This window comes from Rattus rattus, chromosome 1 (assembly GCF_011064425.1).
Source record: "Rattus rattus isolate New Zealand chromosome 1, Rrattus_CSIRO_v1, whole genome shotgun sequence".
NCBI lineage: Eukaryota > Metazoa > Chordata > Mammalia > Rodentia > Muridae > Rattus > Rattus rattus.
Genome location: NC_046154.1, coordinates 99,685,928 through 99,712,543, shown reverse-complemented (window position 1 = coordinate 99,712,543; position 26,616 = coordinate 99,685,928). Strand labels below are relative to the sequence as shown.

General features: G+C 52.0%; 1 protein-coding gene and 1 pseudogene across 2 annotated transcripts in view; one reads left to right on the top strand and one right to left on the bottom strand.

Annotated features, from left to right (window-relative positions):
• Nucleotides 1-26,616, top strand: part of Tbc1d2 (TBC1 domain family member 2) — a 47,187-nt gene that overhangs the window by 12,689 nt on the left and 7,882 nt on the right. The window contains exons 3-9 of one of the 2 annotated variants that reach the window (XM_032904161.1): nt 46-190; nt 7,471-7,604; nt 9,035-9,231; nt 18,333-18,713; nt 22,994-23,104; nt 24,151-24,335; nt 24,935-25,411. In XM_032904161.1, coding sequence (XP_032760052.1) covers nt 46-190; nt 7,471-7,604; nt 9,035-9,231; nt 18,333-18,713; nt 22,994-23,104; nt 24,151-24,335; nt 24,935-25,411 — 1,630 coding nt within the window. Of the gene's footprint in view, nt 1-45; nt 191-7,407; nt 7,605-9,031; nt 9,232-18,332; nt 18,714-22,993; nt 23,105-24,150; nt 24,336-24,934; nt 25,412-26,616 lie in introns of both variants that reach the window. The other variant, XM_032904170.1, reaches the window with a different exon arrangement.
• On the bottom strand, nt 6,547-7,010 carry LOC116901924 (annotated as a pseudogene).

Here is a 26,616-nt window from a genome sequence, read left to right as displayed (position 1 = left end):
TACGATGGTTCATGCCAGTGCTGACTGACTGTCTTTGGCTCCTAGAACAAGAGGAGGAGTTGGAGGAGTTCCTGTGCCCTGTGAAAACGCCCCCTGGACTTGTGGGTACAGCAGCGGCCTTGCAGCCTGTCCCTGCCATGCCCTCAGCCCTACAGAACATCTCCCTCAAGCATCTGGGAACCGAGATACAGTAAGTGCCAGTGGGGATAAGAGTGGGTGGCCAGACCACCAGCACCCCTTTTCTGTGAGCTTCATTCTGGTGTGGTCCTGGGGAGAGAGGTGGGAAAAGGGTGGGTCATGAGCTTATTTTCAGTCAGTCACGTTGTTAATTAAAAAGTCCCAGCACTCAGGAGACAGAGGCAGGAGTGTCATGGGTTCTAGGCCAGCCTGAGTTACACAGTGGGATCTTGCTTCGAGGTCACCAGAGTTCCCGGAATGTGTGCATAAAGATGGAAGGAACTCCATAGAGCTGTCCCCACCCACATGTTGTGTGGTTAAGCACCAACCACCCCACCCCACTGTACCCTGACACACCCCACCCCACCCCACCCCACTGTACCCTGACACACCCCACCCCACCCTACCCTGCCCAGACACACTCCGCCCCAACCCACACCATGCCACACTTAATAATAAAAGTTTAAAAGGAAAAGCATCAAAAATTCCCCATAGCTTTATCACTCGCCTTGCCTAGCAGGTGTATATAGCTCTATACATTCATGTACGCTGAGATCACACCAAACGATTTCATATCAAACTGTTCACTTCTAACACATGTACTCCGTCTTGTCAGTCGTGTCAGCTACTCTGTGGTGAGAGTGTTGAGACAAAGTCTTACTCTGTGGCCCCAGGCTAGCCTGGCTGGCTGTCATTTTGTGGCCCCATTGGCCTTGAACTTGCAGCAGTCCTCCAGTCTCAGCTTTTTTGAGTACTGGAATTAGAAGCATGAACCACCATGCTAGGTCCTGGCTGCTTTTTAAATTTTTTTTTTATTTTGTTATTTTATGTATACGTATGTCTGAGAGGGTAGTGCTGTCCTTTCCAAGAGAGAAACAGAGAAAAGATGAGGTGTGTCCTCTGGGGCCTGCTGGCTGGAGGAAGAGCTAAGCCACAGCCATTTGGACAGAGGCACATGGAGCCCAGTCTGAGCTGGAAAGAGAAGCCTGGGGGACACAGAGCATGAGTGAGCACCCAAGGTGCAGGGCTTATCCTTCAGGAGTGTGGGTGTCGGGAACATGCTAAAGGGGAGAGGAGCCTGGGAAGGCCAAGGCAGCTGGTTTGTACCTGAGGGAGGCCACAGCCACCGAAGTGGAACAGGGGAGGGACTTGTGGAGACTGAGAAAGGAAGTTTCACAGCATAGCCCAGGCACTGCCCTCCAGGCACTTGTGAGAGCCCAGTTACAGGGCAATGGCTACATTGCAGGATGAGCTCCCTGCACTTCCTGGAAACCCAAACAGCGAGCGTGCTGAGATGAGAGCTGCCTGCATGCCGGGCACAGGCCCTGGCAGGCCTTGAGCTCGTGTGTGTGTGTGTGTGTGTGTGTGTGTGTGTGTGTGTGTGTGTGTGTGCTGCGGGGTCAGGATAAGGGGATACTGAGCACCGCCACAGGCTTTGTTGGGACAAGTCTATAGCGAGCCACTGCGAGTTCCAGTCAGACCTGGCACTCAGCTCTCCTGTCCGTCCATCGGGACACGGTATAGCACTCACCTCCTGGGCTGTCATGAAGGTAAAATGAGTGGACTACATCATCCTGTCACTCTTAGAACATGGCCCAGGGGACACCCCCAGGCAGTGTATGCTGTGGCTCTATTCCTAATCCCCATGGCAGAGGCCCTGTCTTAGTCAGGGTTTTGCTGCTGTGAACAGGCACCATGACCAAGGAAAGTCTTATAAAGGACAACATTTAATTGGGGCTGGCTTACAGGTTCAGAGGTTCAGTCCATTATCATCAAGGGGGGAACATGGCAGCATCCAGGCAGGCCTGGTGCGGGAGGAGCTGAGAGTTCTACATCTTCACCCGAAGACTGATAATGGAAGGCTGACTGTCAGGCAGCTAGGATGAGAAGTGTATAACCCACACCCACAGTGACACACCCACTCCAACAGGGCCACACTTCCTAATCCTGCCACTCCCTGGGCTGAGCATAAACAAACCATCACAGGAGGCGACCCAGGAGGATGATGGGTTGCTTGGTGCTGGCCCTCTTGGTGGCCATCACCCCTGTGCTGCCCAAGCCTTTCAGAACACAGCTAAGTTAGGTATTCTTTTCACCACTATGACCAAATCCCTAACTGAAGTGACTCAAGGAAGCAGGGCTTCCACCACGTCCAGGAAAACACAGAGGCAGAAGCCGAGCATGCTGCATTCACCGTCAGGAAACAGAGATGAATTAACAGCTCAGCTTAAAGCTCCCTCCTATTCCGTCTGGAACCCTCCCTGCCCGTGGATGCCGCTGCCCACATTCAAGGAAGGGGTCTTCCCTTCAGCTAAAGCTCTCTTTAGGTTCCCAGGGAAACACCCTCAGGGGTACACTTAGAAGTGCGTTTCCACAGTGGTTCGGACCTAGTAAAGCCCACACTGGAGATCGCCCGACCTAGAAGCCAGCCACAATACAGGGAGAGCAACCCGTGCTCCGAAGCAACATTGATGAAGAGACGCTTCCTCCAGGGAACATGGCTCACCCCAGTGACAGCTTCCTGGACAGTGGTTAAAGGTAGAGAGCATCTATCCCAGAGAGATACCACCAGCCAGGACCAGAAGGGCTCCCTTCCTGCCTTCAAGTTGAGGTCTTCTTGCTCTCCCATATGCAAGGCCCACTAGTCACAGCCCTGTGGCATGCTGGGGAAATTCATCTCTGACAGAGGGAAGTGTGGGCAGTGGTGACTGTCACACCACTAGCCAGTGCTTTTGGCTGTGGCACGTGTCCCTGGGTCCTCCCCCAACTTCTGTGGCTTGCACCCTTGAGACCTATGGGTAGCAGTGCTCAGCGCAGCCTAATCCCCATCGTGGTGGCTAGCAATCTCTCCAGCATTCCCACTTGCATTTATTTTCAGATGAGAACCAAGAAGGGAAATGACCAGACCAAGAGTCAGGGCTCCTTTGTAACCAAATGCAAGGTTAGGGTTTTAGGATCCTAATGCTGAGCTTAATCTGACTGATGACTATAGTCTTTGCCAGTCCATGAAAATACAACCCCATTCTTTTCTTACCCTGAACCCAAAAGCAAGCAGACTGAATAAAACGTTCAGAATAATTTTAGGCTGGTGAGATGGCTCAGCAGATAAAGGCCTGAGGACCTGAGTTTGATCCCTGGGACACATTTAGAGGAGGGAGAGAATAGAGGCTCAAAAGCTCAATTGTTCTCTGACCTCGCCAATTGTGCCATGGCATATGTATGAATAAAATAAAAATGGTTTTTCTTCTAAAAATCCAACAAAATTGACAACTTCTAGCTAGGTCAAGAAAAGGGAGAAAATTCAAATTACCAAAGTTAGGGACCAAAAAAAGGGGTGGGGGTCATTACTACCAACCTTACAGATATCAAAAGGATTGTAAGGGCCAGGCATGGTGATTGAGAACAGGAGATTCTGAGTTCAAGGTCAGCCTGGGCTACTTAGTTCCTGTCAAAAAGTAAACAAGTTCAGGATTGCTGTTAGAAACTGTAATGCCAACAGAGTTTAAAACTTTGGGATGGACAAAGTCGTAAAAGGACACAAGTTGCCGGGACTGATTGAAAAAGAACTCGAAATGTGAGTGGACCCGGCAACTAGTCTGTAAAGAGCCTGAAGGGGTGGGATGGCCTCCCTGGACAGTCCTGCAGGATCTGGAGAAGAGTTGCTGTGCCCCCTGCACTCACATTCCTTTTCTCCCCTCCCAAGTTTCACCACCATTGTTAGGCTCGGTCCCTGACCCCCTCCCCTTTCTGAGACCTGAAATAGAGTCTGCAAAACGAGGTTTTGTTTCTCCACAGTCTGAGCATTTGAGGAATGAGGGTTTTCCAGAGTGACTTGTCTATCATATTGCTCGAAGGATGGGTCTCACACAGGGACAACACAACCCAGCCAGGGTCTGTTGCCTTTCCTGTCCTCTTGTCTGACCACCCCACCCAACCCCACCCCACTCGGCTGCTGCTTAGTAAATGCCTTCCAGCTGCAGTATAACCCAAAATGGTAGCTGGCCATAGTACACACACACACACACACACACACACACACACACACACACACACACACACACACAGAGAGACAACATATCAAATCAAATTTATTTTGTTTTTCCTATCCTTTATGTACGGCAGAACACGTCCATGGCTACTCTGTGCTAGTTGGCAGAGTAAGATTGGGTCAGGAGAAGTATAGGGCTAGGGCTAGGGCTCAGGTGGGGTCCTTGCCTCTCAGACTCAGTAGAGCTCTGCACTTGATCCCTGGTGCCACACAGCAGAGAGGTCAGACGTCCAGAGTCATTCCTCTGTCACAGAGTAAATCTGTAAAGTATGAGATGTGATCTGAAGTGCATGGGACTCTGTCCCAAGACCGAGAGCAATTCCAAGAAAGGACTAGAGAGATGCTCAGTGGTAAGTGACCTCAGGTACCATCTATACCTGGAGCAACAGGGAAAGCAGAGACGGGAAGTGCTCCAGAGCTCCCTGGCCAGCCAGTCTAGCTGAGCAGCAAGCTCTGGGTTCCATGAGAGACCCTGTCTCAAAAAAACCTAAAGTGCATAGTGAATGAAGAAAACAGCGTTCTCCCGCGCCCTACACCTACACAGGGGTAGGGCTGGAGCCGAGGTTAGCCTTTTTCTGCGTGGCAGATGGTTTTGGTTGTAAGGTCATTGTGGGATCACAAATGGGAACATTCAACACACATCTAAATCAGGCACTGGATCCCTCCACCTCTTGTGTCTGCATGAAACAGATCTCAGGACATTTCAAAGACCAATGGCTAAGTCTCCCTGCCTTCAGAACCCCTCCTACAAAACTCCATCCAGAAATACGCTTGCCCGAGGCAGACTCTCAGAAGCCATCATCCTCTCTGCCACAAGCCATAGCTGCCCTCCCTGTTCAGATGTGCCTCCTGGTGGCCTGTTTCTTCTCGTGCTGCATGGGCTGTCTCTCTCTGCACAGCCTGCAGTTTCAAACAGTTCACATGGAGAACTCTTTTTCTCTCTCTTGCTACTAACTTCTGAATCGATGTGGTCTTATCTCTTTGAATGGGAGCCCCTGAGCTGTCTCTTCATCTGGTGGACCATGAATTTGTTGTAGTCTGTGCTTCAGGACAGCTTTTGGTGCCACCTGGTTTCTTTTTGTAAAGCACACAGAGGTTGTTAAGTCTAGACTCTGGACTGGGGCCTCAGCCCCAACAAGCCGTTGTAATCTGAAGCTTCCTGGCCACTGGTGTCGTAAGCCCCTTGAGTCAGTAGAGCCTGCAAGGCAGGGTGGGTCTGGGTCTAAGAAGAGAGCAAAGGCAGAAAGCTGCCAGGAAATGTTAACAATTTACCTTGGCAGAGCTGGGAGCCACCGATGGCCTTTGGGCATGGTGGTTAGGAGGCCGGAGGATTCCAGGGTTTGGGGAAGTTAGGTTAGCAAGTCCATTCAACAAACATGAAGCAATTTCTTACTACAGGCTCTGTTCTAAGTCTAGCAATAAGCAGAATGACAGGCGTGGGGCACACACTTCACCAGCAGGGCTGGGGTTACAGAAACCAAGCTTATGTAAGCAGCCATTGCCTGAGCGGTGGTTACCTGCACAAGACCTATACAAGATCTAGCCAGTCAGTAATCCCAGCACCAATGGGGGAGGGGCTCGTGAGGCTCCACCACTAGCTGGCTCACTACTAGCAACTAGTGGCTACTGGGGAAGGGAGAGCCATTGTTCTTCAGGGTTGTGCCCAGTGGTAGATTGTCCTTGCTCAAGCAGGCAGCAGTAATTGGACTCAGTGGTAAGGGCATTTGTTGAGGGGGCGGGGGAAGTGGAGGGGGAAGTTAGGGAGGATATGGTCGTGATACATTGTAGGGGGCTGGGGAAATAAATGGTTCAGTGGTTCAGAGCACTTATTCTTTTGTTTTTTTAAACAATACTGCAGTTTATCAAAAACACATAAAAAATTTCAACTCTTATTCTTTGAGTTACAAAAATCAAGGTTGGGCTAAGTTATAAACATGTTTTTTCATGTAATTATTTGCATAACTCTAATAATGCTCAGTGGATTAAGATCAGAACTGGTTCTTAAAAAAACACTAAAAACATAAAAAATCCTTAGCCCCTGTATTTACCTGTAGAATATATTCATTTACACTTACATTCCAGGATTTGCTACATCAGGTATAACTTTAAAGGTCACATCCAAAGGAGAAAGCAAACCACTATAAACTGGCATTATTTATTTATTTTTTGGCTTGTGAAACTTCCTTAATTTGTTGATGTAGCAAACAAATTTCAACTTGCTATGCAAATGACAGAAGAAATCGGCTCAACAATTAACTTTAGAGTTCAATTTCATACGGGCAACATGCTATATGTGAAAAAATTACTAACAACTACAGGTATTAAATACTGAAAAAAATTAGCAGTTTATTATAATTTATTTTATTTAACAATCTAGGAAGTTCGCGGCCATCAGCAGTTCCAGTGCAATTTCAGGTGCAATTGGGAATTCAGAAATTTCAGTAGAGCTGTTAGTATAGCGGGCCTTGTAGGTAAAACACATGCACACTTTTGATAGCACATGTGAAAACTGACCTCATTGGTTTCATTCTCTGCAAACTGACCTGGACCACTCAACATGGCCTTTATTGTTCCTGATGTTAATGCATGTTCTCTTTTTACAATAAATTCATGGCCATCAGAAGATATTAATTTCACATACATGGCATCAGGGCCTTCACAGCCACCATAGGTTTTCTCCTCTCCATCCATTGTGTTCTTATAAAATTCTATTTGATCCCAGAGGAACTTACTAGTTTCTAGCCAGTCCCGCAGCCACCGCAGCCGTAATCCCACGTACCGCCACAGCCCCTATTTAGGGCCCCCCCCGAGCACTTATTCTTGTAGAGGACCCCCACCCATTCAATTCCCAGCATCCACATGATGGCTCATAACCATCTGTAATTCCATTTCTGAGGGATCTGATGCACTCTTCTGACCACCACAGACAGCAGAAGTGCACATGGTTCCCAGACATATGTGCAGGCAAAACGTTCATAAAATAAAATAAATCTAAAAAGAAATGGAGATATACTGTATGTATGTGTGAAATTCACCAAGAATAAAGGGGTAGGGAAGTGTAGTGTAGAAGGGGCTATGTAAGAAGGGTGAGGGGCTTGGATGGGGCTGGGGACATGAGGCTGCAGCATACAGGATGCTGAGGAGACCAATTGGAATGATTGGAAACTTGCTGCTGAGGCCAGACTCCGCAGGCAGCCAGAAGGCAGAGACGCTGCTGGCCTCATGCTCCTCGCTTCTCCTTTCAGGAACACCATGTACAACATCCGAGGCAACAAGCAGGCCCAAGCAACAGCCCATGGGCCACCCGTGGAAGAGTCGTCACAGAGTGCAGAGCCTCAAAGAGGGGAGCAGCCCTTGATCTCTGATCCCAGCATTCCAGGTGAGCTTTGTCCAAATCTGAGACCAAGCCCTGTCTCCTCCCTGCCTCCAAAAAGGTGTGTGTGTGTGTGTGTGTGTGTGTGTGTGTGTGTGTGTGTGTGTAGCAGAACACACTTACTGTGGTTTTTATAGTTAGGTGGGAGCTAAGGAGTCCAAGGTCCGAGTGCTACAGAGTAGGGTTCTAGGAGAGGTCTCTTCCAGGTTTGAAGGCAGCAATGCTGTGTCCTCTCAGGTGGGCGAGACAGCTCTCATCTTCCCCTTCTTCTGAGGCCACTAACCCTATGGTGGGGCTGGACCTTCATCTAAATTACCTAAGGCCCTGCCTCCTAGTGGAGAGCTAGATGGAGGACTAGAGCTTCAGCCTGGGGCTATAGGAACACAAACACTCAGTCCTTAGCAGTGTGTGTTGTATGACAGACTCTTCTTGGGGAGATATCACACACACACACACACACACACACACACACACACACACACACACACACACGTCTATATACTCCAGACACACACACACACACACACACACACACACACACACACACACACACACACACACACACACACGTCTATTTACTCCAGAAAGGGCACCCATGACAGACCGAAATAATGATTACACCAAAGTCCATGTTGACTGAACCAGTGAATTTTTATTTGGGGTTACTAACAGGGGCAGGTGGGGGTTCTTAAAAAGGTCAGGGGTGTCTCAAAAAAGCAACTGGATCACCAAAAAAATGCCCATAGATGCCGGGTCCTGAAAGCCGCCCAGAAGACCTGTCTGGAGCTCTCTGCTCAGGGCAAGCAGCTCCGTAGTGTACCTCTCCGCTCTCTGTAGGTGGGTTGGTCGGCCTCCTCCCCCTGCAGAGGTCACTCAGGTTTATACTGCTGGGGGAGGGGCGCCCTCCGGAATCTTCCAAGTTTCTGTTCTCCAGATGAGTTTCCTTTGTTTACCTGCTGAGAGCCTCACTAGGCTCCCCTCCCTCCTCAGGCTCCAGAGGTGAAGACCAAGGGATTTGGTCGGTTTCCCCAAGAGACAGAGCCTCATGTATCCCAGGCCTCTAACTTGCTGTATAGCCGAGGATGACCTTGAACCTGCAATTGCCTGCCCCTGCCTCCTTAGCTGGGATACAGGTGTGCACCACTGGGTTAGAATGTTTTATTGTAGTAAAATACATATACATAACAAGACTCACCATTTTATTACTTCCCATTACACCATTCAGTGGCGTTATCTGCACTCACGCTGTTATGTGACTGTCACTGCCATCTGTCCCCAGAGTGCCACTTTTCCCACAGAATCCCTAGTAATGAGTCATAAATAAGGGAAGTGTATTTCCCCCTTTCCAGTTGCAGAAAGATGCTGTTGCCTGAAGATGTGGATGAGGCACCCGTAGGTCTGCCCGTCCTGACGTCTGTGTTTCTCTCCTCAAGCAGAAAAGGACCCAGAGGATCCTCCCAAGTCTGCACCCAGGCCCTGCGTGCCCTCGGGTCCCATGCAGAAACCCAAGCGGCAAAGCAACACCTTCCCGTTCTTTTCCGACGGCCTGGCTCGGAGCCGCACAGCCCAGGAGAAGGTGGTGGCCTTGGAACAGCAGGTGCTGATGCTCACCAAAGAGCTCAAGTCACAGAAGGTGAGCCCCAGCCATTCCCAGGAGCTCCGTTGTGCCACATGGCCTTTGATCCTTACCGATCAATCGCTCTGTGCGGTGCATCGACCCAACCCGGCACCGGTAGTTGGTGGTCTTCAAAGGACAGCTATAGAGGTCAGAAGTACCTCGCTGTCAGTAACTCAGAAGCACACTGTCACAAACTAGACGGTAGGGGGCCACCAAAGGTAGCCTCCTTTAATAATTGACTATTGGATGCCTCTCAGACTTGGGTAGTCTGACCCAACACGGAGGATAAGGCAGTGCTGTCTGGATGCAGGGTCTTGGGAGGGATCCCCAGTGTGTGTTCATACCTTCAGACTGTATGCAGATACCTGGGGGACTGGCACAGGACAGAGAACACTGGCAAGACGCGGCAGAATGCAGTGACAGGAAAGGGGATTGAGTGTTCACGTGAGAGGTTGGCTGTGGCAGTTACAGAGGGAGATGCTTTCTAGCGGAACAACAGTGAAGGTCTCACAGCTGTTATGGCAGAGCCCAGATGAGGCATTGGTGGGCTCCTTTCCCCTGTGAGGAAGGCGGAAGCTTGTGCTTGAGCTCTGGCTGCCTGAGCCCCTTCCTGCTTCCTTCTCTGACCCTTGCAGCACAGGACTCAGGATGGGGTGAGGCATGTGCTCTGTATAGCTGGGTCTCCGTTCCCTCCTGTGATTCTTCTTGTGTTTTCTGCCCTGTTTGGGGGAAGGCAGTTGAGAAAAGCACTCTCTGCCTTCCTAGCCTCGCCCCTTCACAACAGGCCCCAGTTACAGTTAGTGAAGTAGATGGCCATTGGAAGGTTTCTTTCATTCACGCATCTTCACCTCAGGCCCTTAGCGTGCATGCAGCATGCTGGTGTTGGAAAGGAAGAGAGTAAAGGTCACAGGCCTAGCCCAGACATGCATTGCCTAGCAGAGCAGCTGCGGGGTACATGAACACTCAGGTGTGTACTTGCCGCATGTGATGTCCTAGGTGGGGATATAGCAGTGATCTGGGAGCTCAGGTCTTTCTTGAGCCCAGTGATCTGTCTTCTCCTCCTTTCCTTGTCACTGGAAGGTATTCAGTTGAACTGTAATGGCTTCAGATCCCTAGATTCATGTAGCTGAAGCCCCGAACCCAAACTTGGAAGAAAATGGAAAAGGAACCCCGATTGTACACACCGCCTGTCCTGTTGCCACATGTCCCTTCTTCCTAGAATACATGGGTAGCTCACCCCTTACCTAGCCTTTCTTTCTAAGGCATAACATGGTCAGAGGTACTCAGGAGGCCCTTGGAGACCTGTGAACCTCTGGAAGCTCCCTGCCTTCCTTCCAAAAAAACGAAGGCAAGACTCTTAGAGGCCTAGAAGGATTGCCAGAAAATGCCCCGTTCAAACAGAGAAGGTCATGAGGAAGTCGTTTGGGCCTATCAAAATGTGGATTTTTTTTAATGAGTAACTTTCCAGGAAACCTTCACTTTGTTCAGAAAGGTGGCTGGGAGAAAGGGTTTGTGGTTTAGCCTTTGACTTATAGTAGGAGTGTACTTCTCCGTCTCACGCATGCATGGCAGGCTAGCAGCGACTCCCAGAGCAGGCTGGTCTACATTCTGACTGTGACGTGTCTGGTAACCTCCCATCCTGTATCCTCATAGTAAACGCAGTTATGGCCGTTCTTTCTGGAGAGGCCTGGGTCTATACCTGGCAACCCACAGTGCCCCACAGCTGCATGTATGGCCATCAGGCTCTTTGGTGCTCCCAGCCCTAAGTGTGGGTTCCTCCTGCCTTACAATGAGCAGGCTCGCTCCGCTGGGCTCTGAGGAGAGGCTGGAGTGACCCTGTCAGAGCTTCCAGGAAATGTGTTCCTGGCCTAACAGTGATGTGAGAGCTCAGGTCACAGGACTCAGCCAGCTCTTACGTGTTTACGAGTCATCCAGACACCGAAGACAGGAGAGAAGGACAGCAAACCAGCTGCTGACACCAAGGTGGCCAGAGGCAGATGGAGCAGAGAAGCCAGGCCTTGGGTCCCCAGTGATACCCGGAGGGTGGTACCTGGCACTGGAAATACTGGGTAGAGAGAAGTTCATCTCAGACCCTTGGTGTCTGTTCTAGTTTTTTGTTGCTGTGGTGAACACCATGACCAAATCGTGTGGAAAGGGGTTATCTTATCTTACCCGTTAGGGTCCTCACTGAGGAAATCGAGGCAGGAGCTCTAGGCAGAAGCTTGAAGTGAGAACGAGAGAGGAAGGCCGTGACGCCGCTTTCTGGTTTGTCTCCACTGGTTGGCTCAGCTACCTTCTGTGTGTGGTCTAGGTTCACCTGCCTCACAGGCCTGTCTGATCTGGACAGTTGAAGTTCCCTGTCTCCCAGCGACTGAGTCTCTGTCGAGATGACATCTGAAGCTAACTGTGACAGAGTCCCTTAGGAGGAAAATGGCTCCTGGCTCTCCCAGGGGCAACACCCAGAGACGCTTTCCTGAGTAGGAAAGCGTTCGAGCATGAGGAGAAAATAGCAATATATCTTAGTTCAGCCAACCATGTGGGTCAGTAGTTCTCAACCTGGAGGTCATGACCCCTTTGGGGGTGACCTAACACCAGCAGAAAACACAGATATTTACATTATGATTCGTAACAATAGCAAAATCACAATTATAAAGTAGCAGCTAAAATAATTTTATGGCTGGGGGTCCCCACACCATGAAAAACTGTTTTAAAGGGTCACTGCATTAGGAAGGTTGAGAACCATAGACAGTAGATGAATTCAGTGGCCCTGTGAGAATTTGTGCCTCAATTTTTTGCTGTGGAAAGCACATTGGGAGCAAACCCTTGGCCTGGAAGGCTCTGCCGTCCTATGGGGCAGGGAAGCTAGAGTCTGCTAACGGGCACATTAACATGTCGTGGCCCCAGCACACAGGGCGGCCTGAGCATCAACTGTACTTCTTACCACAGATACCGCCCTCCCTTCCTGAACAGGAAACGGAAGGTCTGAGGGCCCGAGAGCTCTCCAAACCTGAGTGTCCCAGGAGTCAAACATGGGCTTAGAGTCTGATCTATTGACCACTACCACTCAGTCCTTTCCCTGCCGGAGGACTGATGCTACAACCCTAGGATGCTATCCACAGCCAGGGTTACCTCCTCTCCTCCCCAGTCTCATGGCCTAGCATCAGACACAAGTACCAGGACTGACCTTGGGAAACAGGAACGCACTCTCTCAATGCCTCCCTGTGTCGATAAGCCCACTGGGGACTGACACCCATTAACTCATTATCCATCTTGGCAACCCCCATCGCTGGACCTGTAGAGGTTGGTTCAGACTCGAGGACGCAGCACCAGGTGGCGAGTTGGTGCCTCAGGCCCCCGAGCTCATAGTCACACCCAGTTTGAAAGCTGTCTGACCTGGCAGATGTCTGACTGTTGACTGGTGTTGGCCATCTGTCAGGTGCTGGGAAAGTTGGGCCCCAATAGGACCAGGTAGACTCACTTGGGATATCTTGGTTGTTTGTTTAGGAAACTTGGTAGGGACAATCCTGCAACGCCCTTCCCCTAGAACTTCAGAGTGCCTGTCTTCAGACAGGGCTTGGCCCTGACTTGGAAGGAGAGCTGGGGGGCAGCTTGGCTGACACATTTGAGGAGAAGCTTTTGGCACTGGAACTGAGGTCTTTATCACTAAGCTAATTATGAGAAAGTTAGACTTGTGAAGTGGCCAGCCTGAAGGCACCTGCCTCAGATCCGTTAGCCTGTTGTATGTGACTGTGGCAATACGCCTAAGGCAGGTTGCTTTGTGAAGAAAAGGTTTGCCTTGTCTCACGGTTCCTCCCATTGCTGGGGTGCACACAACCACACTTGGCTTAGGTTAGGTAAGCACCCTATCAACTTGAGCTTTAAGGCTGAAGTACCACAGCTGGGATGGCCTTGCTGGCAGAGTTCTGAGGTAATTCAGGGCATCACATGGCATCACAAGGAGTGTGTGTGTGTGTGTGTGTGTGTGTGTGTGTGTGTGTTCTGGCTTTCCTCTTTGCCAACAGGATGCAGTATAGATAAAGTCCTCATGACCTTATCTGTTGCTAGCACCTCTCAAAGGCCCCAATGGCCCAAGGACTGTTTCCTGCCTGTTAATAGCTTCCAGTGGGACCACAAATCAATACATGAGACAGAGAGAGGCCCATGTTAGCTCCCAGCCACTCTCCTGAACTTCACGTAGTCATGCACATATGGATGCACACAAACCAGCAAAATAAAGGCTGATTTAAAAGGATGACATATTGGCTTTTAAAAAGGAAAATAAGGGGGTTGGGGATTTAGCTCAGTGGTAGAGCACTTGCCCTAGCGAAAGCGCAAGGCCCTGGGTTTGGTCCCCAGCTCGGAAAAAAAAAAAAAATTAAAAAGGAAAATAAGGGGACCGGAGGGATAGCTCAGCAGTTAAGAGCACTGCCGGCTCTCCCAGAGGTCCTTAGTTCAATTCCCAGCAACCACATGGTGGCTCAACAACCATCTATAATGGGATCTGATGCCCTCTTCTGGCCTGCAGATGAGCAAACAGAGCATTGATATACATTAAATAAATAAATCTTTAAAAAAAAAAAAAAAAAGGAAAATAAAACCACTCATGACCAGGTCTGAACATCTGAGATGACCCAGACAATAATAGAATTGAGACACAGTTCTTCTGCTTCCTAGAGGTGGTCCTCAGGCATTGCTTATGATTTTACAATCGTGGAAACTGAGAACCATCCTCCGCGGGGGCCCAGGATGCAGGGAATTTCGCCACATCCATCCTTGGGTCCCTGGCATGTCCCATGTGGGTGCTGCTAACTTCAAAATTGCAGTGGGTGGAGCCCACGCCAGTAGCGTGCAGGTCTAACATGAAGCACACCCTTGCCATCCCAGCAGTCAGGAGACGGAGACAGAGTGACCAGATGTTCAAGGCCATCCTTAGTCACACAGCAAACTCCTGAGGCTACTTGAGAGGCTGTCTCAGAAGTGATGAGTCACACACCTCCCTCAGCCTTTCTCTAAGGTCCGTATGTGAAGAGTGGTTTCCACGAGATGGGTATAAGCCTAGCATGTGGCTAATGTAGTTGGCAGGTCCTATGGTGACGGCATTGCCAAGCCTATCCGTCTCTGTCCACTTTCCAGCCTTCACTGAGCATGCTCTCACTGTGCACCCGCTTAGGCCCATCTACCAAGGGTCCTCCAGACACGTCCGCATCCTAGTTTCTTAAAAGGCGAGAGTTTGAGCCACTTGTGCCAGTACAATCAATACTGGTTCCAAACGGTAGTTTTATATTTTTTTCAAGTCATCAAAACTTTGCATAAGAAGCATGAAGTATTTGGTCAGAAAAAAAGCAATGTGACCGTGTCCCTTTTTAACAACTATACTATGTAGTGCTGGGACTAGAGCCAGACCGGCCCCGTGAGAGGCCAGTACTCCAGTGCCGTCTACACCCCAGCCCAAGCGAACAACTTAATTGTAGTTAAAAAACAAAACAGACGGGGTTGGGGATTTAGCTCAGTGGTAGAGCGCTTGCCTAGGAAGCGCGAGGCCCTGGGTTCGGTCCCCAGCTCCGAAAAAAAGAAAAAGAAAAAACAAAACAAAACAAAACAGACAGACAGAAAAAACATAGAACAGGACTACTGGATGCGTGGCTCAGGGGGCGAACACTTAGCTACCGTCTACAAGAACCTGGGTTCCAGGTCCAGTGCCACCAGAAAAAAAAAAGGTAGCATGAAATTTACCGTTTGGCAGTTTGGCTTGGTTTGACTTGGTTTGGTTTGGTTGTCTGTGAGCTCCCTGTCTCTCCTTCCCAGTGCCACAACTACAAGTTTTGCCACCTTGTGGCACCCTGCAGCCATTTTGAAGCACTCGGGTCTACAACATTGTGTCTGCTCTCTTAGGTAACAGGAGACCTGAGCCATTCAACAGCTCCACTCCTGCTCCCCAGCCTGGGGACCACTGTTCTCAGCTCAGCGACTTGACTACTCTAGTTTACCTTTGACCTCCAGAATCACAGCCGTGTTCGTGACTGACTGGCTCGTTCCGCTTAGTGTGCCGCGCTATTTAGAGCTGAAAAGGTGGCTCGGTCGATAAAGGCACTTGCTGCCAAGTCCGATGACCTAAGTTCCGCCCTCCAGTGGAAAGAGAACCAACCCCCATCTATCTACAAACGACCACACACGGACACACACACATAGACAAGTAATAACTAAACATTTGAAATTTTAAAAACATTTTCATGAAAAGAAAGCACCCATCCCTGTGATAAAGTAGGCCAGAGGTCATTCTTTCGAAGGTTGAATAATATCCCCTTGTACTTATACAACATGCGTGATTTACCGCCCGTTCACTGGTGATACGCCTATGGGGTTGTAGCAAAGAAGTCTCGCGGTGTAGCTGGCCTCCAATCTCCGATCCTTCCAGAAGCTGGCACACCTGGACCTTGGCTATCCGCTGTTTCTGGGGCCTGTTTCCACTTTAAATGGAAAGAATTCTGCTGCAGAGCCTGTGTACTGGGGTATGAGAAGCCAGGGCTCTGGACCTGGGACTTGGGAGCCCTCTCCTCTAGCCCACTGACCCTTTAGTCATAGCTTTTCCCTGGGCTTCAGTCTAAGTGTGACAGCCCAGTGTCTGGGCAGAAGGTCTGACCACAGGGTCTTTCTGGCCTCCAGGTTTCCTGTATCTGAACTTCCTGTGAGGCTGCCTCCTCTCCCCAGGTCCCTTTCCCCCAAGCATGTCTTCCAGTGCAGCGATGGGGTGGTTGGAAACCTGTCTGGAGATGCTGGGAACCAAGCGAGGGAAGGAGCTCTCTGGCTGTCATGAGTTGGCGTCCAGATCCCCTGACGGAGAGGAAGATACTTAGGGGCTTCTGGTCCAGAGCAAGACCCAGCCGTGGCGTCTGCGCCTGTTTCACCCAGCAGTGACCCAGGGCCATCTCCAAGTCTCAGCTAGACCCTGGAGCCACAGGAATGTTAATCTCTCACTAGAGCCCCAGGAAGCTGTGACTCCACTGTGGAACATTCCAGACATAGTGGTCTGGTGTGCAATCATTTCCCCACCCCACCTGCTGACCACACCCAAGAGCTCCCAAGGCTCCAAGCCTGCCCTTTCTGCTCCCCTGCCTTTGCTTGGGTTATCTTTGGGCTCTCTTTTGGGGGCCTAGCCTGGAAAGGCCGCCCCAGCTGCATGTCCCACTAGCTGTAGACCACCTCTCACCCTCATTCCTCAACGTTTATGAATGGTTTTACCAAGTGTAAGGGCCTTTCATCACCTCCATCCCAGGCAGAAGCCACTGTGCCCCACCAAACCCACTCGCCCCCATCTCACAGCCAACCACTCCACTACAGTGGCCCATCTTTACTCCCAGTCTTTGCCATCCTCAGAAGTGGGAACTGTCACCACCTGGCATGATGGTGTGTGATTAATTCTTGAACTTGGAAGTCTGAGGCAGGAGGGTCATGAGTTTGAGGCCAGCCTGAGTTAATAGTAAAGGCTTGTCTCAAAACAGTCCAGAACTAGAGAAGAGATTTGTCGGTAGACCCAAGGTGGTCTTACCAACCGCTCAGGCATGGTCTCCAGCAGGTCTCCCAAATGGAGTCATGCTTGGTAATTAATTCCATCCAGCTGATCCACTTGCTGGAACACTGCAGCGTGGGCACAGTTAAGGTGTCACTGAGAGACTGTATTCCAAGCACACTATCGGGGTCAGACAGTAACCTGTGGGGCCTCCCCGTATCAGGCTCCCGAAGCTCGGATCGCAGGATCCGTTCATTCCTTCTTTGGGCACAGCAGGCCTGAGTCCTGGGAAGTTAGAGACCTCAGGCACTGTGAAGTGCTGTGGACCTGAGGTCAGAGGAGGAAAGGCCGGTGCTGTTTCCACACCAGCTAGCACTTGCTTCCTGGACCGGCCTTGCCGGCACTGTTTCTCATTGCTGGGCTGAAGTCTAGACACGAAGAGATTGCCTGGTTGAGTGGCCTGGATTTCTCCTCCAGCCCCATCACAGCTTGCTTGGACGTGGCTGTCTGGATGCTGTATTTCTTACTTTTCCAGTTGCTGTAACAAAAGCAACTTAAAAGAAAGGTGCTATTTTGAAGCACAGTTCAAAGTTACATTTCTGCAATGCAGAGAAGTCCTGGCAGGAGGAACTCGAGGCAGCCCAAGTTCACCTGGCATCCACACTTGGAAGCAGAGAGAGGCTGATGCCTGCCCAGCTCTCCTCCCTCTTCTTCTTCTTCTCTGGTTTCAGTCCACAACCCCAGCCCACAGAATGATGTCACCCACATTTAAAGTGGGTCTGGTCTCCCCACCTCAGCTAACCTCTAACCTAGAAACTGGTTCCCAGGCATGCCCAGATAGACGTTTGTTTCCACGGTGATTCTAGATCCCATCAAGATGAACCATCACAGACACCGTCTTGAGGATTCTGAAGCTTCAACTACCATGGCGAAAAGGGATGCCCCAGTCGTTAGCAATGGCTGGCTGGCTCAGAGTGAGAGGCAAGAGGCGTACCTCACATGCCACACATCTACACCCCAATTCCGTTACTAAGCTCAGGCCCTGGGGTCTGACTGCTATGGCCCTGAACTCTCCTGGGCTTCAGTTTGTTCTCCAGAGTAGACATGTGTAAGTCAGAGTGAGGGATCAGCTCCTCTGACAGAGAAGCCTCAGAATGCTATAGCCCGTAGAATCTCTATTCCCTCTTGCACTGTGGAGTCCAGGTAACAGTAAGCAAGTCTGAGCTGGTGAAGGTGGGCAGCTCTCCTATCCTCAGCATGAACTTCAGCTTTGGGGACTGGGTAACCCTTCCTTCCAGTTGCTTCCCAGCCAGAAGGAAAGGGAACAAGACCCAGGGAGCGTGAGTCTAGCGGTCTCACGTGACCCAGATGCTGCCCACATCTCTGCTCACTCATTTTAAGGCAGAACTTGCTGTGGCATGAGGGTTTCTGTTGTTTTGTTTTGTTTTGCCAGATAGCCTGTGCTTAGCTACCCCTCGTGTTGACTGGGAAGTCAGAACGGAGTGTTGGGATGCCCAGGGGAGCTGCTGGGCATCTCCGAGTTTAGAGAGAGCATGTGACAGTGCATGCCTCCCTCCCCAGCACTCATGGCTGTTCCCTTCCCACCCAGGAGCTGGTGATAATCCTACACAAGGCCCTGGAGGCTGCCCAGCAAGAGAAGCGAGCCTCCAGTGCGTACCTGGCAGCCACCGAGGACAGAGATCGGCTGGAGCTGGTCCGGCACAAGGTGCGGCAGATCGCGGAGCTGAACCAGAGGGTGGAGGCTCTGGAGCAGGACCGTGAGCGCCTGGTGCATGAGGCTGGCCTGCGGGAGCAGCAGGTGCAGGCGCTTCAGCAGCACGTGCAGCTGCTCATGGACAAGAACCAGGCCAAGCAGCAGGTCATCTGCAAGCTCTCCCAGAAGCTCACGGAAGACCTTGCACAACCCCAGCCTGCTGATGCTACCAATGGTGACTTCCTGAGCCAGCAGGAGAGGTTGGAGCATCTGAAGGTAGGCCCCCCTCTCCACTCAGCATGCTTTCCTGGCCTCTGGGGAGGGTACCATGAGTGGTTTTCTAGTCAGGACAGAAATCACCCCTCATTCTGGAACATTCAAACCAGAACTACGTAGTAATAGGACAATTTCTCTTCCATCCCTCTCTTTGTGAAGACCCAATGCAGTGTGACCGTTTATGCTGCGCTGGGCCTCTGGAAAATGAACAGGCTCCCAGCTTATCACCGAAAGAGCCCCAGCATAGCCCAGTCTGGGGCCTGGTGGTACAGCCTCCTTCAATGCCATTCTGTTACCCAGGAGGCCCAAGGCTCCCAAGCTGCCCTGTGGCTGGTCCAAGGCAAGGGCAGTAGACACCACTGAGGGCTCCCCACATGCCAGGACTGCCGGCAGTGTTTAATAAAGTATCAGCTCACTCTGGCCTGTGCCAGCCCCGCAAGGCAGTGGCTGACCGATGGGGACCTCCCACTTTCTAGCTTCGAGTGCTCGGGGTAAAGACGCTTGCCTGGCAGCTGGTATAGAGGTGGGAGCAGGGCTGGGCTGGAGCTCAGGTCTGTGACTAGTCTACCCGCTCTGCAGAGACGCTCTCCCAGCCTCTCTATACCACTTCATGCCTCGCTCGGCTTCCTTTTCTCCGTCCTCATCTCTCTCTTCAGACCATCCCAACTCACGGGGACCAACTGTGACGGAAGCGCTGGGGACACCATTCTGTGATACAGGGTCTCTGTAAAGGCTGTGACAGGAGCTGCCCAAGCAGCAGCATGCCTGAGGCTAAGGACAGGTGCCTTCGACCCTCACTCTCTTGTCTCTAAGGACAGTATACAGAACCAGAGCCAGTCTGGTCCCAAACACTGCCTCTCATGACCTCCCATGTTTTGTAACTAGGGCCAAAGAACTGCTGGGTGGTGGAAAGGAGAGGGAGAGGGGGGAGTGGGGGGGCAGGCCTCTGGGAGAAGCACAGGGGGCTCAAGCATGGTTACTGCCCACCCTGCGAAGCAAGCTAACCCCAGAGCCGAGTCCTGCACTCTGCGCCTTGCTAGCTGATTAGCTTTGGTCAAGTTCTCTCTCCTCTGTGGGAAGTGGCCTAACTCTTCCTTTGGGTGAAGGAAGGGGACTTGAGACCCGTACCCCAAGCTAGCAGGGGCAGGATGGCCGTTAGCCTGGAGTCAAATGCTATTTAGGAATACAGCAGAAGGGCAAGCCCCCGAGGCCTGCCAGAAAGCCCCTGCCATGTATGTGGCGGTGGGAGCGATTCTTGTTGCCCTATATGCCACGGTTCTCCTTGCCTCCTCCCTCCTCGGGAGTCCGTGGGTTTAGACTCAATAGATCAGCACAGTGCTGAAACACGGGTCACCCGGATGGCTCTGGAGTGCCAAGGGCCACTTGCTATCCTGCCGCCCCTGGAGCCAGAGTGTGGCCCTCACTCACCTCTGTGGGAGGATCATTTCTCACTGAGGTCCATGGCGAGGAGACTCACCAGCCTGGGATCTTACGCTTGTAGATCCGGCTCCAGAGCCCTGTACAGGGGCCTGGCAGAGACAGCTGCATGGGCCAAGTGTGGCTTAGTTCATAGCTCTCAGAAGGCCCATTGAGCGGCCTTCATCAGCAGCTGCCCAGAGAGTGCTCACACTTCCTGCTTGCCTGAGACAGGGCACCCAGTCTTAGAGAAAGGGCTTCTTACCCTGTCCTTTCAAGAGTAGTGTCATTGACCTCTTAGATGTCAAAGCTAGGGTAGGGGAGCCCACCACCACCAAACTAGGCTCATAATTCTTGTATCTAGGAGAGAAGTGGAGGCAGGAGGATTAGGAATTCAAGGCCACCCTCGGCATCCATTGAAGCCAGCCCGGACTACATAAAGTCCTAGCTGGGACAGTGAGGGGATCAGGCTGGGAAGACTGGGAAGTCTAGTCCAGCTGGGGCACTGCCAGCGCGGACAGCTGAGCCACGAGAGGGAGATGGTTCGGATCACAGGAGCAGCAGGCATCATGGTAGACTCAGGTCCTCCCACACAAGCATTTCCTGTGACAATCTGTGATGTCTGGTCCTTCGCTGAGCCTGGTGGTGGCCGGCTCTCCTCTCCTGGGCTCCTCCTGCATGCTGTCCTCTTGCTTTGCTCTGACTCTGTGTGGCATTTTTCTTCTCTGAGGTCTCTCTTTTTCCTCCCTACAGTTCTGAGCCAAGGAGAGCACCCAAGGTAGGGTACCAAGCTGATTGGAGGCCGCCCAGCCGCCTCCAAGGCATCCCTCCAAGGGGTGCTCACACCCAACCCCCTGCCTGGGCACCTCTTGCCTTCTCTTTGACCTGGAAACGGCCACCCTATGTGACAAATCCATATTCTCAATGTCCGAATTGCCTGTGCCGAGCCTGGGTCTGGAAGGGGTGGGAAGATGGAGCCGGATTGGGTGACTCTGGGTGGGCAGTGCTGCTTGCTGGGTGCCTGCTGTGGGCTGAACATCCCCAGGTTCGGTTCTTCGCTTTTACACGCCAGCTGCATCACTGAGGGGCTCACTGTTTCCTCATCTGTAAAATGGGAACAATGCTACTTTAACACATCACCCTCAGATAGCACACAGTGGGACTGCAGGGCTGACAGACACTTTAAGCCCTCACCTAGGTGCCTGTGGCATATCCCAGGTACTGGGTAAGAATTCCCACGATCAGTTCCAGCAAGCAGACTGAGGGGACAGATGGGCTGTGGCGGTCGGTCACACACAGTGACTAACAGCCTGGGACTTTTCCCCAGCAGGAAAGGCAAGGCTTGGGCTCTCAGGGGATATGAGTGCACAGTATGCTTGGATGGCTTCTGGAATGTTCTCAATGGGAAATGAAGGTTGTGAGTGACAGCTATAGCTCTGTATGGAAGCTTCCAGTGGCTCACCCAGCTCCTTCCTTCCAGTGGCTCACCCAGCTTCAGTTCTGTTCAGACAGCAGCTGTCATATATATATATATATATTGTATGTGTGTGTGTGACATATATAAGTCACATATGTGTGTGTATACACATATACATATACATACATACAGAGAGAGAGAGAGAGAGAGAGAGAGAGAGAGAGAGAGAGAGAGAGAGAACTTAGCTATAGAAAATTTCCCAGTAGGGTTAAAAAAAAATAGCTGTTGGAACTGTGCATGGAGGCGCACACCTGTGTATCCCAGCTATTCTAGCGGCTGAAGCAGGAGGGTGAGTTAGGGACCAGCCTGAGATACATAATGGGACCACCTCAAGAAAAGGACAAGCCATGTGTGGTGGTATATGCACATTGCCAAGACCTGCACAGCCTTGGGATTGACCCAACAGGGACAACTCAGGAAGGAAGAAAGGATAGACATGTGCAGAAAAGCTGGGCCGGGACGGCCAGCCTGCTCCTGTGCACCAGTAGCCTGGAAACTCGGCGCTGGTGAGGGCATGGGTTTATTTATGTTCAGCCGCACCAGGGTAAAGCCTTGCCTCTCCCATGAGTCTCGGCGTGACGTGGTTCTGCTCAGGTCTGCATCCACTCTGCACAGCCTCAGTCTTAGCACTTGGGAAACAGAGGCTGCAGGGTCTGGAGTTCAAAGCTATCTTCAGCTATGTAGCAGATTCGAGACCAGCCTGGGGCACATGAGACCCTGTTCAAACAAACATACAATACCAGAAAGAAAAACAGAAAAGAAAAAGAAGGGGCTGGCAGTGGGCAGACCCCGTCCTCGGATGCCACACAGGCTGGGTTTGAGTCGCCTGGTCGAAAGTATACAAAACCCTTGAGCACCACACCGTCATGTGTACAAAGAGATACTTAAGGAGAAGCAATCCACACAGCTGCAATACCTGACGCTCCGTGCTGACTTAAAAACAGCCAGGGCAGGGAGAGGCCATACCTCATCCTAGAATGTGGGAGAGGGAGGCAGGAAGCAGAGGAATTCAAGGCCGTCTACTGCTACTTAGTGAGCTGGAAGCCAGCCCGAGCTACCTAAGACCCTGTCTCAACGGAGCAGAAGGTCAGCATCTGAGTGCTTTTCTGGGTTCTGTCACTCGTTTGCTGTTACCTGCTAGCCCTGTTCTCTCCCAACCCTTGAAGGGGAGGTTCATATCTGCCATTTCACAGCTAAGAAAGGTCTAGAGATGGCAGCCATCTTGAACTCCATATCTAGGGTTCTCCCTACCACATCTTGCTGGAGAAGTCTTTCAGACTCCCTCTCTGTGTCTGTTGGGAAGGATCTTTGGCCGTTCCTTCGAGGGTGACTTCTCCAGAGCAGGATGCCTGCAGTACCACCACTGACGCACCTTGCTTTTTTCCAGGATGACATGGAGGCATATCGGACTCAGAACCGCTTCCTCAACTCTGAGATCCACCAGGTCACCAAGATCTGGAGGAAGGTGGCCGAGAAGGAGAAAGCCCTGCTGACCAAGGTACAAGGGGTTGATGACCACATCCGTGTTCCTCCACTCCCTGCCCCTTGCCTCCCCACCTCCGCTTCCCTAATCTCTCAGGCCTGTCACTCTTGTGGTGGCAGATTTGCAGAAGGTAGGCATGGCATACGGAGCGGTCTGGGGTCCCTACCCCAAATCCCTGCAGCATTGAAGACAAGACACAGTAAGTTGTCAGTGAAAGGAAAGAGGTGGACGGGGAGAAACCAGGAGGGGAAGAAGGCCAGAGGCTCCCCAGAGGGTTGGATTGAAGTGTCCATAGACGCATACAAGTGGCCCTGGGCAGGACTAGCGTTTGCGTCTTCAGCCCTGAGGCCAAGATGAGAATTAAGCTCGCCCAGCAGAGATGCCGAAATTCCACCCTCTCCACCTCACAGAGACAAAACGCAAGGCCCAGGGAGCGCAGCTGACTCACCCACAGCCGGCTGACCGTTCACTGAAGTGGTGATGGGGTGGGAGCGCAGGGGCACACTCCAGGCAGAGGAAGAGGGTCCCCAAAAGCCGTAGGAAGGGAAGTCCACAGTGAGGGCAGCAGGGGGAGCCTGAGGGCATCCTGTGGGTCACACCTGCAGAGGGAGCCCTGACGGTATCCTGCAGGTTGAACTTGCGGAACTGTCTCTGTGCCTAGTGCCAGACAGTGCTTTACATGAGTCTCACTGATCCTTGCCAGAATCCTGAGACCCCCGTGTTACCCCTGTTCTACAAATGAAGAGTCTGAGGTGCAGGGTGAGCTGGCGTATTAGCTGACTTATCACAGGCCACAGTGTCTGATCCAGAATGAGACTCCAAGCCGCGCCTGCGCTGTGCTATATCTGCCCCTCTCTTCCCCTCCCCTCCTTTTGAATCCAGCTCCCTCCTTAGGCCTGGGTCTCTCTCACTTCCCCGCTGTAAGTCATGGCCTCCTTTCTCTATCTGCAGGTCCAGGAGAGGGGTGGGCAGGGAAAGCAGAATTGGGAGGGCCCAAAGCTATGCGTGGCTTTGGCCGCCTAAGCAGCCCAGAAGCCTGACCAGCTACTCCACTCTCACAGTGCGCCTACCTCCAAGCCAGGAACTGCCAGGTAGAAAGCAAGTACCTGGCCGGACTTCGAAGGCTGCAGGAGGTGGCAGGGGCTGAGCCTGGCGACTTCCCTGAGCTGCTGCAGCAGCTGGTCCAGGAGGCACTGCAGTGGGAAGCAGGAGAGGCTTCCGACAGCGTGGGGCTGAGCCCTGTCAGGTGAACCCAGTGGGCAACCAGGGAGGGGCTGCGGGCACGATGAGATCGTGTGTCTCTGGCCACGTATGCCAGCACCCCACAGCAGTGGACTCCCCAGGCCCAGGCACATAGTATGCGTGCACACAGCTGAGAGGGGAGGGCTTGTTGGAGGCCCACAAACCACATAGCCGCCACGCCCACAATTACTCAAGATGGCTCCTCTAGCCAAACCCTGGCTGAGCACAGCCAAAGCAGGAAGTCCTGTCAGTCGGGCTCCTGGGTCACTGTCAGGAGTCTGCCGGTTTTGCTCTGCGTCCCTAAGCAGGTCACTTTGCCTTTCTGCACTCTGTGTTCAGCCCCCACATAATGCGGGTGGGGAGCCCCACCTCCCAGGGAGCCTGGGGAAGGGTAAGGTGACACACACTGCACACACAGTGACTTGCAGCCAGTAAATGCATCTCTCCTGGGCTGCATATAAGTTCTTCTGTTTACGAAGGGGATCTCCCTCATCTCCACGTACAGATCAGCAAACTGAGGCCGGGCACTAGAGTGATCTCAGTGCACCCAGGGTGGGGGCCCACCCAGGGACAGCCGTGCTAACGTGGCCCTTTTGCCGACAGCGAGTATGATGATTACGGCTTCCTGACAGTGCCAGACTACGAGGTGGAAGACCTGAAACTACTAGCCAAGATCCAGGCCTTGGAGGTGCGCTCCCACCACCTGCTGGCCCTCGAGGCCGTGGAGAGGCCACTGCGGGACCGCTGGGCTACTCTGACCGAGCTCATGCCCTCAGCTGAACTCAAGCAGCTGCTACGGGCAGGTGTGCCCCGAGAGCACCGCCCACGGGTCTGGAGGTGGCTGGTCCACCGCCGTGTCCAGCACCTGCACTCCTTAGGCTGCTACCAGGAGCTTCTGGCCCGGGGCCGGGCATGTGAGCACCCTGCTGCTCGTCAGATCGAGCTGGACCTCAACAGGACCTTCCCCACCAACAAGCACTTCACCTGCCCTACCTCCAGCTTCCCCGACAAGCTCCGCCGTGTGCTCCTGGCCTTCTCCTGGCAGAACCCCACCATTGGCTACTGCCAAGGCCTGAACAGGTGAGCCCCACAGGGGTGCGAATGTAGCCTTTTCTTCCCAGCACTGCTCTATTTTGTAGCTCAGAACCCAGAAAGTCCTGCCCCTCTCCCCCTGACAAGAGAGGTCGTGTTCATGGCTGAGACAGACTGGGGTGCAGGCCCTTGGCCTGTGTGCTCTGATGTCTCTTTGAGAGGTTCTACCCATGGACCAGCGGTCAGGAGTGGTTCTCTGTAGCCAGTGTGGCTTACACGTGACCAAACAGGCTGGGTCAAGACCATGTGCTCAGACGAAACCCACCCAGAGGAGCCCAGACAAACAGGAGTTTGTAAGTTGCGTGCCTCTTGTGCGTACGGTCCTCCTCCTTGGGCCTGCCCTTACCACCCCTCTGCGGCCACACAGGCTCTGGTCTCTCCCTCTTCACGTCTTTGCCCTGCACACCTCTCAGTAAGGCAGCCTCTCCCACTCATTCTTCCGACATGTAGGTTCCATCAGGGCTGACTAAGCATTGACCTCAGCCCTTGAGTGCCCACCATAGCCACTCTGTTTCCTGTCATAACGTCGCTTTCCCTGGGTATACAAAGAACCCTTTCCCTTCTTGTCCTGTGTCACCTTGTGGGGTTGGTGCTTCCCACATTTCTTATAGAATGTCCAGCGGGTCTTAGGGATGTTCACCATGTTTGCAGGAGCACCGTCAGCTCAGAAGCGAGTCTCTCTACTTTAGTCCTCCCTTAACCCCTCATGTCCAGGCCTGCAATTCCAAAAGCAGAGTGTGAGTGGTACAGCCTGGGTTACTCCTGTTTGACTCCAGTCAACAGCAGAGGTAGAGGGATCACGCCGAGGATAGAACTACTCAGTTGGTAGAGGTGGCTGTCCCCTCCAGTACTGAGGAACTCTCATGAGTACCCTAGTTATTGCCATAGAAATTGCATAGTCTCAGATATTTCCCAAAGCAAGTCTGACTCAATTTAATTCGAGCACGCACATCCTCAGGCAAACTTTACATAGGCTGTCTACTCTCCCTTCAGAACAGGTGATGCGAGACATTTATTTAGCACAGAATCAGCATTCGGAGTGTCCTCGCTCATATTTCAATTGGTCCCAAGGGCAGAGATTTTCTGTATTCTTATTTCCAGCCCAAATGGGAATGAAATTGAGCATGTGCGTGTAATTTCTGGGATTTGTGAGATGAACCCCCAGCAGTCACGTTTCTCGGTCGTCGTCCCCC